At 47.5% G+C, this 15218-nt stretch overlaps 1 protein-coding gene across 1 annotated transcript in view; it reads right to left on the bottom strand.

Moving 5' to 3' along the window:
• Window positions 1-4636: 4636 nt before the first annotated feature.
• LAMC1 (laminin subunit gamma 1) overlaps window positions 4637-15218 on the bottom strand; it is a 67380-nt gene continuing 56798 nt past the window's right edge. The window contains exons 17-28 of the mRNA XM_005487057.4: window positions 14555-14733; window positions 14244-14400; window positions 11733-11938; window positions 11261-11340; window positions 10785-10922; window positions 10452-10596; window positions 9962-10111; window positions 9464-9578; window positions 8920-9119; window positions 8547-8705; window positions 7961-8060; window positions 4637-7594 (exon numbers count right to left, since the gene is read on the bottom strand). Coding sequence (XP_005487114.2) covers window positions 7338-7594; window positions 7961-8060; window positions 8547-8705; window positions 8920-9119; window positions 9464-9578; window positions 9962-10111; window positions 10452-10596; window positions 10785-10922; window positions 11261-11340; window positions 11733-11938; window positions 14244-14400; window positions 14555-14733 — 1886 coding nt within the window. The 3' untranslated portion in view covers window positions 4637-7337. The remainder of the gene's footprint in view (window positions 7595-7960; window positions 8061-8546; window positions 8706-8919; window positions 9120-9463; window positions 9579-9961; window positions 10112-10451; window positions 10597-10784; window positions 10923-11260; window positions 11341-11732; window positions 11939-14243; window positions 14401-14554; window positions 14734-15218) is intronic.

The following is a 15218-nucleotide window of genomic DNA, read 5'->3' as shown; positions in this document are numbered from 1 at the left end:
TTGCTGGGGGGATCACACACCCTTACAGCTCCTGCCCACCCTCCTGGGGGATCACAAACCCTGCAGCTCCTGCCCACCCTCCTGGGGGGATCACACACCCTGCAGCTCCTGCCCACCCTGCTGCCCGTCCCGCCCCACCGCGGGGCTGGCTGGGGACAGCCGGGCTGTCCGGGCACGCCAGAGACTTGCAGGGAACAAAGTGGAGCAGGATGAGCTCACAGGAACCTGGGGAGGGTGGATGATGGAGGCTGCCTGCTCCAAGCCAGGTCCAGCCAGCCAGCCTGCTCGTTTACAGGTGACTAGCAGGACTGGGGATGCAGAGACCCGAGAACAGCTTGAATAAATGCCCAGAAAGCAAATCCTGATTGGGATTTACCAGATAATCATCAAGTTCAGGAAATCCCCAGACCCAGAAATGAGGTGGAGGTGGAATTCATCACACACATTTGTTTGCTTTTGCTCCCAAGATGGAAAATGAGCTTAGATGGGTCCTTGGCCTCACCCACTACATTATTCTTATGCTAGAAGAAGGATGAGGAGAGGAGACAGAGAGGGAAGAAACGCTTGTCTGAGGCTGCTGACAGGGCCAGATGATGCCAGGCTCCACAGTCCCAGGCCCATTAGCACTTTGCTCTCAAGGACAGCTGACAAGCCACACAGGGCATGAAGGCCAGTTCCAGCTCACTCCTTGCCTTTGCCTTGCAGGAGGACAAGACCACTTCTACAGGGAATAGAGAAATCTGGAGGCGGGGGTTCTCCACATCCGGCACACATCAGGACAAGCAGGACTCCAGCACCTCCTCCGGCCCAGTGAAAGCAGCACATCAGAGGGGCACAGTGAGGGATGGGCCCTCGTGCTGCATCACAGCAGCTCCCCTGCCCAATGCCATGACACTCCTTGTGTCACAAGTGACTGTGAGCAGTCCTTTAAACAGAATGAAAACACCCAACAAGTGCATCTCCAGAGACACATGTTGCCTTTTAGGTCCCCTTCTGCACTAGGGACTCAATCCCAGGTGTGACATGCTGCTCACTTCAGGCCTGACAGAGCAGGGTGATTAACACTGAGCTCCTTGTCTGAGCCTCCTGCACTGCCCAACAGCCTCAGACACTGCAGACACCTGGAGCTGACTCACAGGGCTTTCCTCTGGCTCCTGGTGATCTCATGGGCACAGCCAGCCCAAACACACCACATCTCTGCACCTCCCTTTGCCAACTGTACCTGCCTCTGCTGCTTGAGTCAACTTTTATAAACAGGAGGTTTCCTTTTCATTTCACTTGCTGGATCCTAATATAGCTCACAACAAGGAACACTGCTTCCCAAAAGTAATAGTGGTGTGGTGGGCTGTGGCATCTGAGGTTCTTTTATCTGGTTTCCATTACTAGTTTTTAGGTTAGATAAAATTATTTATGGTGTTCTCACCAATTCAGCAGTTCTTAAGATACACTCATACCTCTGAGTAAACTTCTTAAGTACATCACTTGCCCACTACACCTCTGCTGGTCCTTCCTCCCTGCTGACACCCCTCTCCTTGGGAAGGCATCTCCAGCAGCGTGGTCCACAACAGCAGCTCCCTTAGACCTCACCCAGACCACATCCCTGGCTGACTTCTCTCCTGGAAAATCAGCCCTCCCCAGCAGGAAGCCTTTCCCCTATCTGTCTCCTCTGTGTTTCCCCATTTATGTCACCCTTGCCACCTCACCTCTCACTCCACTTGTGCAAACAAGGCCGTGACAGCTCGCTCCTCAGTCATCTCTGCTTGCTGACTCAGACTACTCTCACCCTGCCATCTGCCTATGCTTCAACAGGACCTCTGCAAACCACATGCCATGAGACTACCAAGAATGTATTTCCTGGGGCCCTGAATTTCTAAACACATCTGATCTGGAACGAGCAGTTGCCCACCAGCCTCCACAGAGCAAATGTCCCACTACAACCCATGGCAGCACCCTTTAGAAAAGGTCTCACACCAACAGGATTACCAGAAATGTCTCACCTTTTAGAGTAAGCAAAAGTGTAAGCAAAGGGAGGCATAAAGAACAGCTCTGCTCACCAGACACTGCAATGAAGCAGTTTTGTTTCACTGGAAAACCTGTCTTTCAATCTGCAACACAAGAAAAACCCTTCTTGAAGATGGTTTTTGTTCATTCCCACAGAGCCAAAAAAGCTGCTCCTGCAGGCAGACCACTGTGGCTCACAAGTTCATCAATCCTTGAGGATGTGGCTGTGGCAGAATTAACTGCTCCAAAACCAGTCTGAAACAACACAATAAACTAAATTTTGCTGATGGTTGCTGGTGAAAAGTGATGGATGTGTAAAAACTCTGGAGTGATGGTTTTAATGAAAGCAAGGGAGAAAACACCTTCTGGTGACTTATGCCAGATGAACACCATGGTGCTGTGAGCCCTTGCAGCCCAGGTCAACCCTTGCATCCCCAAGCCTCCTCCTGCAAGGAGGAAATCCCAGAGGATTTCCTCCTGCCACATCATCCAGGAGGAAACCCTCTGGGAGTTCCTCACAGTGTGCCAAATCAGTGACCATGAGTGCTGGTATCACCAGGGCAGCAATGGAAGCTGGACTTCAGCCTCTCCTCTGACATGGGGGTGCCCTGGGACAAGTCGTGCTGCCAGCCAGAGGCAGCTGGAGCAGGGATGGTTCAGACAGCAGCTGGAGGGGATGGGCAGAGGCAGGAGCAGGCGGGGCAGGGCAGAGCAGGGGCACAGCACGGAAGGGCTGTCATGTCTGGCCTTGCCTTGCTGTGCCCTGCCCGGCCCAGAGAGGGCTGAGACAAACAGGGATGGAGGAACAAGGCACTGCCATCCAACTGCAATGAGGGGAATTGCCATTCCCCATTCTGTCCCCATGGCAAGCGTCTGTGGGATAACTTTTACATGGCATTCCTGATGTTTCTGGGATGGGGGCGCTGAAGGCATCAAGCCAGGAGCCAACTACAAAAAAATAACTAACCAGAATGTGGTCCAGCATGTCACAGCTGTAGATGGGGAGCACAGGACACTGCCAGCTCAGTGTGACAGCTGCATGACCTCCTCCACTTCCTCAGATCATACAAACACACCAGAGACATCTCCCTCCAGGCAAGTATTCCCAGCACTTTATAACCTGTAAATATCTTGTCCTCCCAAAAATGAGAGGGAACCCAGATGAGGTCTGTCCAAGCCCTCCTTACTGCCACCTTCTCATCAGGCCCTCTGCCAGCCTCCTGCTTCTCCAGAGAGCATGTGAGAGAAGATGGAGCTTGAACCTGGGCAGTGAGAAGAAACCAACAGGGAACTGAAGGAGAATAAAGGCTACCAGAGCATGGCTTAGTCACTGCTCACAAGGTGCCTCCTCCTCACCCACCTTGGTCAGGCACTGGCTACACTGAGCAGAGAGCATCTGAGCAGGGCATCTCTACTTGGGCTTCAAAATATTGGTAGAACAGTTTGGCAACCTGTAAGCCATTACCATGGTCCTTGGAGCTGGGTCTGCTCCTCCCTGTAAGAGATTTCTGAGTATCTACTCAGGGTACTCTTACCTTGTCATCCTCCACTGTCCTCCAGCGGTACCTCTGAAAACCACATAAATGTGAGGCTCATGTGTAAGATCACCCCTGAGACACATTTGCACAATGCCCACAAAAAATATCTTAAAAAAATAAATATTTATCGTCTGGAAATAAAAATCCTAAAGATAAAATAAAGGACACAGACTTGCTTCCTAATCTAAGCATTTTCACCTCAAAATGCTAAGAGGCTCCATGTCAACCTATAGCCCATGCAAGGTCACAACTGTCCCACCACCCATTGTCTGCTCCCCACAATCCAGCTGAAACCTCAGCCAGATTTCATCAGCTGGGATTTGCTTCACAAAAACATTGGCAAGAAAAAAAAATTACATATTTTAGAAAACAAATTCATTAGTGACAACTGAAGAATGAAAGGTCAAAAGTACACAACTTACATGCAAAAAAAAAAAAAAAAAAAGAATTTACCAGCTGAGATGGGATTAGGTCTGATGCAAGTTAATGAGACCTGTGTGTTTTCTTCTGCTGAGAAAAACAACAGAAATCCAGCTGGAGCTGAAAGACAAGTGTGAATGCAGAAAACAGCCTATCACTGCAATCTGTCCTTAAAAATTTACTTCATTCAGGCCAGGCTCTGGAGAAAGGACCCAGGAACAACACAGAGCACCCAGATTTGTGGCATTTCCCAGTAATTTCAGCTTCTTTATTCAGGTTTTTCTTTTTTTTCCCAGGAGCCTTATCCTTTTCTACCTGTTTAGTAAAAGGATTTTTCCCTTACAGCATAAATAAACTCCCCCCAGTTCGTCAGGGCTTTCCAGGAAGACAGTGCCACTCCAACAGCATCAGCACCAACAACACAGTTTGTTTTTAAGCCCTGGAAAACCAGCAGCTTAACATCCATCACAGCCATAGCAGTGAAGCAGTGGGTACAAGGAAAAACCATCACCCTTGCCATCTGTGTCCCACCACATGCATTTCCAAGTTTCTTCTCCCTTTTTCCCACACCAAACCAGGCTGTCTAAGGAGCAAGAGGTCAATCTTGCAACCAAGACACATCACCTTCAATATCCTACCATGAAAAATAAAGTAATACTCAACAGAATTCCCAGGTGTAAGGGGTTACAAATATTCAGACTTTATTATAAATAAGAAATACTGTTTTATACATAAAAACTGCAAGTGTTGCATTTTGTTCACCGCCCCAGACAGCAAGACCACAGATTAAGGCAAAAAAAGCTGGAGTGAAGGCACATACCGAGGGGGCCACAGTCAGGAATAAGGTGATGAAGGGATGTCACATGTCACCCATGACACCCAGCACTCCACCAGCAGCTGTCACATCATCACATTACGTAAAGAAATAACTGGACTTATACAATGAATAATGGCTGTAATGCAGTACTGATTAACAGATCGCTTATAAAGATTTTTTTTTATTTAAAAATAAAATTCTGTTAAAAACAGTTTAAGAAAAAAAAAAAAAAAACAACACAAGAGAGCAGGAAACCTTAGGCCTGAGGTCAGCCAGGGCATGCACACATCTGCTCTTCTCACAGCCTTGGCAGAGGTGATGTGGTCACAGCTATGTTCCCAGAGTGACCCAAGGTCCCTGTGTGTGCAGGCACAGGGAGCTCTCCTCCAGAGGTGTTTCCAGGCAGGAGGCAAATCCCACAATCATCAAGGGCAGGGATACAAGAGCCATGCAGAGCTTGCTGGGAACAGCAGCACTGTCTGCACCAAGCCTCCTGCCTTGCACAGTGGTACCAAGATGTCCCCAAATGCAGCTCTCTGACCCCCTCAGCACTGGTCTGGTCTCCCAACAGAGCTACAGCAGCTCCCAGCTCAGCTGCAAAGCCACAGCCCCTGCTCCACTGCTGGCACAGCATCCCAGGGCACAGGGGACACAAACTGGGTGCTGCAGGCACCGTGGGGAGCAGGGCTGGCCTTGGAGACTGGGCTGGAAAACATCCACCCAACAGGCAAAGTGGTTATGGATGGGTGCTGGGGATACAACAGAGGGAAGCAAGCAGGAGCCCAGCTAGGAGAAACCCAAAGTTTTAAAGGAATGATACAGAGAGAAGCAATACATGGTGCACCTGCCCCAATGGCTACAGGGGAAAGCACATAGAGGAGGCCAGGCTGTGCCACTCTGGAAATCTGGCTGAGTATATTTACACACACATACACACACACGAGAGACTTCCTCACACTATAATCATGATTAAAAAAATGGAAAAAAAAATCACATTCACACAAAAAACATAAATTTGAAATAATTAATAGCACCAGTGTGTGTCAGATAATAATTTCTTCCCCGCTACGCAAACGTACAAAGTTGCATAGTGTTTAAGGATAGATATATACTGGATCTCAGGGAAAGGGGGAGGGATGCCAGGCTGGAGGCAAGGAGGAAGCTGCAGAGGATGCTCTTGTCAGGGAGCAGGGGGCTCCCTGCTGCTCCCAGCCAGCAGCAGCACTGCCTGGGCAGGGAGCCTGCAGGGAAGCCCTGAAGTGGTGGAAAAGGCAGAGCTGCCACCTGAGCCTGGCCTGAGGTCCCTGTGCTGTGGCAGCTTTATAGTGACTGCGAGATTAGGAGGCAAAAAGAAAGGAGGGCACCAGGAAATTCCAGCTCTTCCTCCCAGCTTTAAAACGGGCAAAAGGCAAGAGCAATGGCAGGAGAGAGAAAAATCCCACTGTCCTCCTTCAGGGAAAAGATGGGGGAAAAAAAAGACCTTTCCATTTCCATTCATGTGCCCCCTTCCTTCCCCACCCAAAGACATTCAGCATGGAGGCCAGTGCAGCTGCCAGAACTCTCTGGAAGGCAGCTCTCCTCTTCAGCAAGACTTGTCCTGCTTCAACAAATTCATCTGTCAGTCTGACATTCCCAGCCCAGAAAACCAGATCCTCTGGAAATTCAGTAGCAACAGATGGGAATGCAGCTCATGGCTTCCACACTCTGACAGTCTGGACTAGCCAGCAGGTAGCAGCTTTCAGACCAGACCCAAAACTGCTCCACAGAACAGAAGTGGGGCTGGCAAGATCCACCACTCCACCAGTATCCCATCTTCCCAAAGAGCCCTAATCAGAGGCTGCCTTTCTCTCATAGCAATGCATCCTCACAGAAAGCATTTCAGAAAGAGGCTTCAGCTATTTTGCCAAAGGCTACCAACACTGTTGGATTGGCCACTACCTAATGATGAAAAAAATAAATTCACAGGGTTAGAAGTTGGGAAGAAGGATCTGAATTGAGTGCAGCTATACTGGCCATTACAGTAATACTTTGGTAGCCATCCCCTTCCTTCATAGGGATAAAGAGCTCCAGGACTGAGGATTTTACAAAGGGAGAAGACAGGAGAGAAAGTTGTGTTAGTTTTGCCTTGCTGTATACAGCTCACATGGTTATATCTGAACCACAGTATAAAGAGTCCAGAGCATCTCTCATCCTTGCACTAATCAAAAGGAAACTGTGTCTGAGGAAGGGGCAAAGGTGGAGTGCTCAGGAAAACAATCTATATAAAAAACCCCTTTGATGCCCAAAGACGGATATTTAATTTGCTTCTCAAAAAAAAAACAAACCCCAAAGAAACAAACAAACAAAAAAAATCCACAAAAAAAAAACCCAAACAAAACAAAACAAAACATTAAAAAAAAAAGCCAACAAAAAACCCCAAAACTTTCAACTTATCCTGATTTGAAAGGAAACAGTGGCTGCAAGCAGCAGAGTTGGGGATTTGGAGAAGGCAATGTGTGTTAAGGCACTCCATGGCTGAACCACCACTCACCAGGGCGATTCCCCCCACCCCCAGCACACCCTTAGGGCTTCTCAATGGACGGGGTGTTGAAACAGCCAGATGGCAAGGTCTTCCTGATGTCTTCCAGGTTGCTAATGTCCTTCAGGATCTCTTCAATGTCCCTGTTGTAGGCCTGTATGGCATCATCTTGCTTCTTGGCTTCTCTCTCAAGGAAAGACACTTTCTGGTCCAGGTCACTGTCTTTCATCTGGTCTTTGGCACTGTTCAAGGTACCTTCAATTTCATTCAGTTTGTTCAAGTCCACTGTCTCCAGTTGCCCTGAAAAGCCAGAAGCAAACAGTGAAGTGCATTAAAACCTCTATGGCACCCTGGGGCTCACACAGCTGAGCCCACAGCAGATCTCCACCAGGGCATCTCCAGCCTCTGAAACAGGACCAACCACATAGGTGACATCTCCACTGCCTCAAGAAGCCTTCAGTTTTCTGAAAACCAACACAGAGCACTTCCAAACAAGCTCTGAGGCTACGTGGGAAAGAAAAAATCCCAAAGTCCTTGCCAAAAACATACAAACCTCATTTCAAGAGATCAACAGATCCATCTGGTTCCTCAAATAAAACTGGCAGGAAACCCAGCACACATCAGGAAAACACTCAAAAACATAGAGAACATCAAAGACAGTCCTACCTAGCTGATCCAACAGGTCATTAATGACAGTGAGCAGGCTGTTCACAGAGTTCTTAGCTTTTCTTGCATTGTCTTCAGCCTCCTGGGCAGCCTGTGAGGCCTGTAGGAAAAAAAATGAGAGCACAAAAAAGGTGTAGGGATTATAAAACTGTTGCCTCACCTCTGCAGTTAGCACATCACTGCCTTCTCACTCCAGGATAACAATCCTGCACAAAGATCTTTATCACAGGGCTGGGGAGAAGACTGACAATCTTGAAGTAATCAGTTTTCTGAGTATTTCAGGATGGGGATCCCTGAACACTGAGGAGGATTTTGCAGTAAAGGGCAGGATGGAATCAATAGGGTTACACAGTCAGGTTTTAGCTATAATAAAAGGAAAAGCAGCTCTGAAATTCCAGCAGGGAGCCTATGCTAATGCACCAGAATTTGTCTCCTTTTCAGTCCCACTTAAAACTGGAAGAGCCAGAATACTGGCTGGACGCAGCACTGTCTTTGCACGAGGAGAGCAGGAGGAAAGGCTCCATTGCCAGGACAGCAGGGAGAAGGCAGCTCCTGGCCACTGCTGTCACCTGCCAGCAGTACTCACCTCATTTGCCATCCTCATATCCTGCTCAGCATCAGCCTGCTTCCTCTTCAGCTCCTTCTCTGCATCCTGCAGCTGCTTCATCATGTCATCCACCTCCCTGGCCAGTCCTGTCACATCAGCAAAGGTCTTGTCGGCTTCGGCTCTGGTAGTAGCAGCACTCTGCAGCCAACAGGTGGGAGAGGATGGAAAAAGGTGGTGAATTCAGGGGCAGAACTTCCTTCAATCCTTCTCATCAAAATGCACTGACTTCCTATTTTGCATGTGCAGTGGGGAATAGAGCAGGGAGCACAGGGGGCTCACCAGGAAACACTGTAACAGGAGCTGCTGCAATCCCCCAGCAGGATGTCAGGGGGGTGAGCTGCAGCACACCCACCTTCTGAACAGAGCTGGCAATCTTCTCAGCATCGTCTGCTCTGGCCTTGGCCTCACGGGCATCAGCAGCAGCGTTGCCCAGAGCCAGCTCTGCCTGCTGAGTCTTGTTGTTGGCCTCTGCAATGGTCTGGCTGATGGCAGGGATCTTCTTCAGCGCCTCCTCGGCCGCCGTCTTGTTATCGTTCACCCGCTTGTCAAAGTCTAAGGGGGCAAAGCAGACCCTTACCACGTGCTCCAGGAGAGCCCTGGGATGCTCCTCTGACCAAGCTACCCAAGGCTTTGCTGCCCTCACACTGGAGGGATGAAGAGCAAACTGGGGTCAGCTCTCCCTATTGCACATCTTCTGATGCTAAATAAGGAAGTTAAAAGGTAATTTCCAGTCCCTGAAAAGGCTTATACTTTTTCTTTAAAGAAAAACAAGCCAAAAGAACACACCCTACACTCAGATAAGGGCAATAGCAGGGCCTCTTTAACCAGAATATCCTACTGCCAAGTGACTTGTCACACTGAAATTGAAGGATTCATTCCAAGTGTTTCCTCTTTACCTTTCAGGTTCCTGAGAATGGTATTGGCCTCCTGTAGTGTGCCACTGCTCTTCCGAGCAGCTTCCTCAGCCAGGGCTTTCGCTGCATCTGCTCGAGCCAGGAGCTGGTCTGCAGTCTGAGGAGACAGGACACGGACCAATGCATTCCCACTTTCTGAAGGACAATTGTGCAAGTGTATCAAAAAGCACTGTTAAGCTCCAAACAACAACACCATCCAGAACAGCAGTGCTTCCTCTGAGACCAGATGAGTGTATGTACTTTGGGAATACTGCTCTGAATACAAAGCTGACACCACATCTGGCAAATATCTCCAATTTTCCCACACAGCCTCAAAGCCATTGCTTTTAACCTCTTTCTGCATCTCCTTTTTGGAGCCATTTTTCAGCATTCTTATAATCAGTAAATAACACTAAGATGAAGTAATTTGCATCTGGCCAGTTACTTGTCTTCCTTGGTTTTTTTTTCCAGGAACAAAAGCCTGCACAAAGTGGAACTGACCTGCTGCTCTGTCTTCCCTTTCTCCAAGAGGTTCTTTACTTCAAGTTCCTTTCCTTTCATATCTTCTCTCAAGTCCTCATAATCCTTTAGCTTCCTGGCAATTAGTTGATCCAGTTCCTCTGCTTCCTTCTTGATCTTATTTGCTCTATTCTGCAGGTGGAAATCACACACAGAGATTCCTGAATGTTAAAGAATTCCTGAACAGGTGGTAAATTTTTCCACTTCTACATTCAAGCCAAGACGTCTGGCAAACATTTCAGATTTCTGTCTTTCAGAAACTGGGGGAGGTGGGGCTTATGTAGGTGGTTTTCTGCATTTACATCTCCTGCATAAATGTTGCAATTGCATAAAAGCTGGATTATGCCCAGATGGACAAGAAGCATTGTCCACAGAGTGTTCTTATGCAGAGAACAGCAGCAAAGCACATGTAAGGCATGCCAGCAACCTAGCAATCCTCAGAAATAGTGCACATGATGGTGCCCCCATGTACCTCTAGCCCCGTGGAATCCACAGTAGGCAGGCTGGTGAGGTTAGCATATATCTGCAGGGCTCTGTTTCCAGCTTCCTCTGCCTCCGCAAGCACCTTGGTGGCCTGTTTCTCTAGGTCTCGAGAAATATTCCTTGCTTGATTGTACCTAAAAAATCCCAAAGGATCCAGTTATGAAACAGTACATTCTGTAGAACTGAACTTAGTAAGAGAGTGGAGAGGCTAAGAAATCAAAAATCACCTCCCACAAAATCCAAAGCATACAGAGGGTTGCCTTAAGTTTTAAGTACCGCTCTAAAGTCAGGAAATAAAAACAATTTTCTGTTACTGACTCACTTCTGGTTGAGCTCATCAATATCAATTGCAGTTTGGTTTTCTCCAGCCAGGGTTTTCAGCAGCAGTTGATACGCTTCCGTGGAAGTATCATTTGCAGCCTTGGCTGTGCGAACAATCTCATCAGCTTCCTTTTTGTGCCTGATGACAAAAGAAAAATAATGCCATTAGATTTGTCAGCCAATAGTTTTTATCCTCAGTTCTTGATTATAGTCTCTCTTACTTTCCCTTCTTTCCTTCTCCCAGATTTACATATGGGAGATGCTGAAACATTAGTAATGGTAGATGGTTGCCATGTCTGTCATCCACATGAGCAATGTTTGCCCTCAGAGCTACACAGCCACCATCCCACAGCACCAGTCCCTTAAGCAGCAAAGGGTGTGTGTTTCCCAGCCAGCAAATGAAATTCTGCTTCCCCCTTGCAGAGAAGAGCAGGGCCCTGACACAGACCACAATGAGTGTGTCTTGCCACAGCCTACCTTTCTGCCAGCTTTCGGGCCTCTTCTGCCAAGTGAGTCATGTTGTTGGGGTCCCCGCTTTGCTCTGGAGGTGTAATGGACTGGAAGAGAAAAAGAAAGGGAAAAAACCAACCCCTTAAAGCTCTTTTTTCATATTTTATTTGTATTTGCTTTAAATATTTATTGTCATGATCTAAATGCTTAGAGATGTATCTAACCTACTTCTCTATATGTTTCTCTCAAGTCCATGCAGTTTCCATCACTGGTTACCCCTTGAGAAACAACAGTGCTAATATTTATTTAAGACTTTTCTGTTGGTTTGGGCTAAGATACTATCTGTGACTGGCAGTGGTGAACTCCCTTCACTGATTTCCCATGATCTTGATGCAAATTTGCTGTTTGAGGGAGAGAGCAAGTGGAGAAACACACTGGAGGCACAGAAGGAAAGGCCCTCAGCCTCCCACAGCTGTGTGGGATCCCAGCACACACTCACCACATTGTCAGCTGCCATCTTGGCCCTCTCCAGCATATCAGAAGCCATGCTGATCAGGTCCTCAGTGTCCTCCACCCGCACCCGCGCCTGCTCCGCCAGGCTCTCCGTGTCCTGCACTGTGCCCTGGATGTTCCTCAGCCTGTTCAGCTGACTCACTAAGGTGCTGTTGATGTCTTTGAGACGATCCATGAGGCCCTGGTCTACGTCTGCAATACAGGACAAAAAAGAGAGGAAGCAAAATTAATTAGAGCAGGAAGAGAAGCTGGAGCAGCAGCTTACCACAGCAGGCACCACGTTGGTAGGTTAATCCCCTACTGGAAGGGAACCAGGCAAAGCCATTTCACAAGTCACTTAGCTTGAGATCAAAGTCATGATCAGAATGTGCACCAAACAGGAGAAATGAAAAGCCATTAACTTTTAATAAGACAATCCCGCTGGTTGTTGGAACTGACTCTGATGGGAGATTTTGTGTGCAGAATCATGCTTCACCTCTCATGTTTACTTCATGTTTTACCTCTCTCATTGACTTAAAATGACAACAGAGCTGCTCCTCAATAGGTATGAAATGTCTGTTTGGTGAATTCTCTTCAGCTTATCTCCTAGAAATTGAACGGAGGTGGATGAATAGTGCAGACATACTTTCCACACTCAGGGTAACAATGGCTACTCCAAGCAAAGACCGAAGGAACTCCATAAGGAGCAGCCAAGAGCTGTGTAGAGTAGCAAAATCACTCCAAACTCTCCCCAAACCAAAGGGCTGAGAAACGTTGGCAGGATAGAGCCTTGGTTCTTGCATATGCAGGACTTATAAAGCGCCCAAACTTCACCAACTTCTTGGACCATCAGGTAACCCACCACAACAGCATCTTAATAATGGAGGCATCACAGCACAGGTATCTATGTGCCTCACAACCATGGCAGTAACTTTTGAAAAGCTGAGAGTGTTACCAATGATTAAACTGCAAGCCAAAGCCCACAGAACTCCAAAATTAAGGCTGATCAAATACCTTGACCTTGCAGCACATCTTAAGTATTGAACATGAAAATTTCACAAATTTCAAAAACATACTATCATAGAAAAACAGAAATAACTTCTTCAGGTGTGCACAGATTTTTTGCCAGGGTAGTTTTTGTTGCATTTACCTTGCCCTCTTAGTAAGAGAAGAACCTGGAGCTGGGGAAGAGTTTAGAGCACAAGTCTTATGAGGAGCAGCTGAAGGAGCTGGGAGGGATTGAGCCTGGAGAAAAGGAGGCTCAGGGGGGACCTTCTGTCTATCCACAACTCCCTGACAGGAGGGTGCACCCAGGGTGTCGGGCTCTGCTCCCAAGGAACAGGGACAGGATGAGAGGAAACAGCTCCAAGCTGTGCCTGGCGAAGTTTTGGTTGGATAGTGGGAAAAATTTCTTCACTTAAAGGGCTGTCTAGGGAAATGCTGAATCACTATCCCTGGAGGGATCTAAAAGCTGAGTGGATGTGGCACTTGGGAACATGGGTTAATGGTGACCTTGGCAGTGCTGGAGGGCAGGGAACAGTTGGACTTGATCTTAAGGGTATTTCCAAATAAATGATTCTATGATTCTAAGACAGAGAGAGAGAACAAAATTCCACCACAAAACCAAATCCATTCCCTCATCTTTCTGCAATCCCCACCCTGCTACCCCCTTATGCAGGACTATTATCTAGGCAGTAAAAATCTACCTCAGCTAAAGCTGACAAAATCTTAAGCAACCATTCTCACTGGCAGGAATCTTCCCAAGCAAATGCTAGCATTAGATGTGTGTTAGCTTTTTCCCAGCTTCACACAAAGGGAACAAATTTTCCCAAAATGGTCTGAAATCACTGAACCAGCTCCCAGGGGAACATCTTTTACTGCAAAGTCAATCGTCTTCTTCAGGCTTCTCTTTTCCAAAACACACATCATCTTATACATTAAAGAGACCCTAAGGACAAACCACTGTCACAGACATAACAAACATCCTGTGGTAGTGGTGACAAGACAAGAATCAATTTGAAATGGAGTTCAACAGGAAAAACAGCATTCTTCAGAATATACTACACTTGATAATTAAGTTTGCCATCAGGATTTTGAAGCCTTCATTCTGATCACCACTGATCAGAACAACAAGAACTACTTGAGCCCAAGATGTTTGAGCAAATTTAAAGCATAATAAGTATACTGGAAAGTTTTCTGCTCGTGTAACAAATAAAACCCTCCTTTGCATCGAGAGAAGAGGGTAACACATAAAACACTTCCAAAAACAAAATCCATGCAGACCTAGAGGCAGATCTTTACTTCCATGTACAACAAAGACCACTGGTAGAACAGCATGGATAAAAGCAGAGCCACTGTTGTTATGATAATGACATTCACTGACTCAGTGCTGCCTGAAATTGCTGTCAATCCTGGAGGACAAAACTGGCTTGAAATATAACATGCTGTCTCCAAAGGGAACAGGAACATGAGGCAAAGAACTAATTTAGTTGGTCTATGTCTGATCAGGTGAACTCACCTTTGCTCTTTTGTGCTTCATGGAGCAGCTCCGTAACCTCTCTTTCTGCCTGCTTCAACCGCTCTTCGAAGGCTTCATCAGTTACAGCTTCTTCTCTGCTACCCAGATTTGCTATAAGATTCTCCAACTCCTGCAGCCTTTGACGTTGCTCTGCCACCTACATGAGAGAGACAGAGCACAGCTCTGACACAGCAAAGCACCTTGAGCCTCTCTGCTTTCAGCACCCACCAACAGTCATGGGCTGCAATGCTGCACAAGTGGACACGTGCCACCATGTCCAGTGGTACCAAGAGCAGTGTCTGTGGCCTTACCTTGTCTTTCACTAGTCTGTAGCAGGCTGGGCACTCCTGGCAGCCAGGCCAGGAGCGGTTGTAGAAGTAGTTCTCCTCGCACTGGTTGCAGCGGCTCCCCACGAAGCCCTCCTTGCACTCACAGTGTCCGTTCTCCCGGCACTGCAGCGACCGCGAGCCCTCGGGATCACAGTCACAGGCTGCAGGGGAGGAAAACCCCAGTCAGACTGCAGAACAGGCACAAATACCCTAAAACTCACAGGATGAGAGGGAGGATATGCTTAATACCCTAAAGCATCTGCAAGAGCTATGGGGCACAAACCCACAGCTGGACCTTCCTCCTGATCGCAATGCTTCTACTCACAAGCAGGATGCAACACTCACTGTGTGTGTTCAGTGTTGCTATTACCTCTTCTACAAAGCATTATTCTACCCAATTGCATTATAACCAACTGCAGTTAGCTTTCCTGCTCTTCACAGGCAGGGATATCAATAAGGAAAGTTTGGATCAACCTGCTTTGCAATCATTTTTACATGATCAGCTGCTCCTCCAGACAGAACCTGAATAGTGAGGCCACCTGCAATGTAACTGTGCAGGGACACATTAGGAAACAGGGCTGTTGGAGGCCAAGATGCAGAGAATATATTTACACCAAGGAGAAGTAGATATCTACTATGTTGGATA

Source organism: Zonotrichia albicollis, chromosome 8, assembly GCF_047830755.1.
Source record: "Zonotrichia albicollis isolate bZonAlb1 chromosome 8, bZonAlb1.hap1, whole genome shotgun sequence".
Taxonomy (NCBI): Eukaryota; Metazoa; Chordata; class Aves; order Passeriformes; family Passerellidae; genus Zonotrichia; species Zonotrichia albicollis.
The sequence above is the reverse complement of the archived record's forward strand: the minus strand, read 5'-3'. Positions and strand labels throughout refer to the sequence as shown.